The sequence below is a fragment of the Temnothorax curvispinosus genome, unplaced genomic scaffold, assembly GCF_003070985.1.
Source record: "Temnothorax curvispinosus isolate PA1 unplaced genomic scaffold, ASM307098v1 QBEX01014041.1, whole genome shotgun sequence".
In the NCBI taxonomy this organism is placed as follows: Eukaryota; Metazoa; Arthropoda; class Insecta; order Hymenoptera; family Formicidae; genus Temnothorax; species Temnothorax curvispinosus.
Window position 1 is genome coordinate 1 of NW_020223821.1, and position 4519 is coordinate 4519.

General features: G+C 30.6%; 1 protein-coding gene across 1 annotated transcript; it reads right to left on the reverse strand.

Moving 5' to 3' along the window:
- Positions 1-535: 535 nt before the first annotated feature.
- Positions 536-4512, reverse strand: LOC112464246 (fatty acid synthase-like). Its single transcript, XM_025031114.1, has 5 exons — positions 3781-4512; positions 2027-2490; positions 1653-1907; positions 791-1039; positions 536-695 (listed from the first exon to the last, which is right to left on the reverse strand). Exons 1-5 carry the CDS (start codon positions 4184-4186, stop codon positions 552-554), a joined length of 1518 nt encoding a protein of 505 aa, XP_024886882.1. The 5' UTR covers positions 4187-4512; the 3' UTR covers positions 536-551.
- Between the last annotated feature and the right edge of the window lie 7 nt (positions 4513-4519).

A 4519-nucleotide genomic window follows, 5' to 3' on the forward strand; every position in this document is an offset into this window, starting at 1 on the left:
CGGAACTGTTACCTTTCTTAGATAGGTGTTACCAATACAAAACTGTAGAACTATTGTAAAACAAACTAGAACTCCGAAGAAATAATTGATTTTCATGATTTAGTGCGCTGCGTGAACTTAGCGCACCGTATTTTCAAATTCGATTTTTTTGTAATTAATCATCGGAACTATTTAAAATGCTTATCTAGAACTTTAGAACTATTCAAAAGAAAGTCAAAACTCTAAAAAAACTTTTAGATTTTTAGGTATGATGTGCCAAGTTCACAGGACCATAAAAGAAGCATAATTGTCTGAAATTAATTGGATTCTTCACTTCTCGAAATATATTGTTAAACACACAAATTTAAGCATACATATATTTTCATACATGTTTATTTAAAATAGTAAAGACGTAGGAGTAATTGTATTGTAGGATAACATTATCAGAAAGACATCTTATTTCCTGATATATAATATCTTAGAAATATTTTGTTTGATATATAATATCTTAGAAATATTTTGTTTTAATGTTACCGCATTCCCCCTCTCCCCGATAAAGTATACATATTATATTACTCCTCCTCCTCCTCCTCCTTATATTGTATTATATTATCTTCTACCCATTCTTCGTTAATAGTTGATATGATTTTGTCGTTGTCCATCATTGTGATGTGATTACCTTCCACATAATGAATTTGCACTTTACCTTCGGTAACCTAAAAATAAGTTTCTTGTTATAATAAGTTTCATATTATTTTTAAAATCATAGTTTTATTTCAAAAATATCTATCAAAATTATAGATTTATTTACCTTATGTAAACCATAATCCTCTTCAGTAAAAGAGACAATCGGAAATGTGGGTTTTAGCAATGTTATAGATGATTTAAGGCGAGGTAATGATGAGATATCGTAATCCTGTACAGCGACAATATGATTGTAAATTGTGAAATATATAAGCTTTTGATTTTCGATGGTCAATACATTTAAATCCTTCGGGAAGTAAGCATGAAATACTTTTAATTTTTCGTCCGTGTTACATTTATTCAGCTCTAACGCAAGCTGCAAATAAGAAAATTTTGCATTTTGTATGGTTAATAATAATAAATATGCTAAAATAACATCTGCATTTTATCAGTAATACAAAAGATATATTAAATTCTCGAACGATGATAAAATCTGTTGTTATCCTTGTTTATTTTATTAAAATTCCTAAATCTCCACATAAAAAAACGTCATAAAAAAGCCACAACAAGGTGATTTTAATTTTTATTGTAATTTTTAATTACAATAACACTTTAATATACGTTTTAGTCTGTCATCAGATCATTTTCAGTGTAAAAAGTTAAGATAGCATGTAAAGACCGGTAAACAAAAAGATAAAAGTGAAAAATGCACGCATTAATCATATTAGTTTTTACTGCAATTAAAATCGAACGCACATCCTATTTCTCTGACAATGAGTATAAAAATCGAAGAGCAAAATAAGAATTATGATGCGAAGACTTATGGTGTTTTATATTGAAAATCATGTTGTAAAACTCTTGTGATAATGTTATACGTTTAAACAACGACGAACGAACAACCTCATTTTATTTAAATTTATATAGGATTAAAATTAGATAAATAATTTTTACAATAAAAAATTAAAATGTATTTTTTATAATTTACTAACCGTTTCTTTATTAATTGTAGCGTACATTCCCAATAAACCAAGTAAAACTGTACTTCGTAACTCTTCTAGTGAAGCACAGTGAAAATATTGATTAACCAAAATTTTCATTTGGTCAGGAGCGCCGTCTATTAGTATTAATCGTCCTGAGAAATCTTTAGCTTCTAATAATCTTGCTAATTCAATGGCAATTAAGGATCCGAACGAATAACCCACTATCAGAAATTTCCTTTGATCTTTCATTTTCTTTAATATGTGCTAAGAAAATAAATAATCATAAATGTATGTGTAAGCTGTGGTATAATACGAAACATTTGTACCTAATTGTTAAATATTACTTTCAACATAAATAGTTTAATTAAATTTAATCTTCTTACAGGCAGCAAATAAGCGGCTGACTTCATCACTGAATGACTGTCGTCAGGAATATTAAGTACACCATGTTGCAAACACGTTGCCGAAAATTTAATTCCTGATGCCATAGTTTTATATACGCTTGAACATCCTTCGATTCCTGGTAAGAGAAATATATTACCTCGATCAACCTCTTTCTTGGTAATAAATTCTACAAGAATATCTGGAACAAAGTCTGCATCCTTCGTTTTTCGAATCAGCACGTCAAAATCTTCACTAATTTTATTTGTATTGTGTATCTTTTCTTGTATGCCTGTAATTGTTATTTGTTTTAATTTAGCAAAATTTAGAGTTCTAATGTCTTGCGCTGTCAAGGAAATATCGAACTCTCTTTCCAACGTCTGCTTAATTTCAACTGCCATCATCGAATCCATACCCATTTCGACCAGTGGTACGTTTGGTGGCACTGTGTTTATGTTCTTTAATCCTATTTGGTAAAATTGGAAATAAAGTAAGAATTATGTATTAATTACATTCAAATAAGTTTTAGGTAAATATACCGTATAGGGGACCTTCTATGACTTTGTCCTTAACATTATATTATAAAAGTTCATCTTCTTGAGTAACTTCCAGAAGGTTTTATCCGTCGCTTGTTCTCTATTAAAAAGTTATTAACAAAAAAATTTCAGAAATAGAACGTAATTTTTATACCATTTTGCGATTTTCACGCAATAGTCGAGGTTTACCTTACCCGCTCGGTGGTTATACATCAATGCAAAAGAAAATTTATTATTGTACAATTTTACATGGGTTTTCAACTTTTCACGTGAAACGATATCTACCCCACATTGTCCGGTGCTTGCAGTACATAACGAGGTCTTATATCATTATACGGTTTGCATGGAAAGTTGAAAACCCATGTGGAACCATTTTATGTTAATGAGATGTATGCTAAACGGAAAATACGCGTTTCTGAGATTGGAGTGCAAGAGGAGAGAAGAAAAATATATAAGCCTCGGCAAAATGTAATTTTTTTCTTAAGTGTAAGAGTATCAAAAAATTACGTTTTATTTATTAAAATAATTTTGTTAACAATCTTCCATTTATTAAAAAAATTTTATTAATAACTTTTTAGTAAAGAAGCAAGCAATGGTTAAAATATTCTGAAGGTTACTCAAAAAAGGATGACTTCTACAATACATATCAAGGTCAAGATCATAGAAGGTGAGTCCCCTATTCGGTAATTTACCAAGTATTATGTTACTCTATTTAATGTTCTAAAATTGCATACCAACAAAAATTTTAATATTAGAAATCAAATTGTTACATTTTCTGTACGTTTAACACTTAGCTGTTTCTAAATTAATTGTCAATTATTTATACTGTCAATAACTCTTTAATTGTTAATATACATTTTATTTGAAATTTCTTAAATTTCTAGAAAATTTACTAATATCGTGAGACGCTAAAAAAATTTATCAATTGCGGACTAAAATTAGGACCCGAATTACAAAGCATTTATTATTTTATTAAAAATAGGAAAGTACGCACAGGAGCTTTCTAAGATTTAATCGGTTAAGTCTATTGCAATTGTAAGAGGTAGTTTTCAAAAATATACGTATTCCTTTAAATTCAATTTTGCACACAAAATTTATTTTTCGAGATATTACTTATTCCAATAAATATATATACTTGGAATAACATTTTGACTTTACTTCTCTTTCATGGCATTATAATTAGTTTTCTTCATTGTTTAGCTTTGTATAAAACTGCTTACCCATGATATGAGCAACCGTTTCAGAAATGTTCATTGATCCGCCAATTTTGGTTTTTTCAGCAACAACCATACTGCTTACGACAGGCCGGTCTTGTAGCAGAAATACTTCTAATGTATCCAAACAGGAAGATATTCGTTGTTGCAATGTACCTCCAATAACCAATTCCTTATTTTCTTCTTGCATATCTGCCACGAGTCCGACATCACCAATAGCACCCCACTGTATCGCTAAACCGTGTAATCCTTCTTCCGTCCTTTTCTCACAGATTCTCTCCATTACGGAATTAGCCATCCCATAATTTGTCTGGCCTGCGTTTCCTCTTCCACACGAGACGGAGGAAAAAACAACAAAATGTCGAAGTTGTGGACATATCGTTCTCGACAATTCGTCCATTTTCTTCGTCATCCATGCTTTCGATTTGAACGAATCCTCGAACGTTTGTGGTGATTGATTTTGGAATGTACAATCTTTTAAAACAACTGCAAGATTAAATATAGCATCCACTGGTGCTTTTTCTTCAGCAAATTTTAATATAGATTCGCAGTCTTCATGTTTCAAATTATCATCCACTGTAACAATCTGTACATCCACACCGTAAGATCGCCATAGCTTTACTCTTGATTGCTGATAACCTGTTCTGATCCCGGTTCGTGATGTTAATACCAGATTTTTTGCACCTCGAAAAGTCAACCAATCTGCTAGCTCTAAACCAAAACCGCCTAGTCCACCCAAAATAAC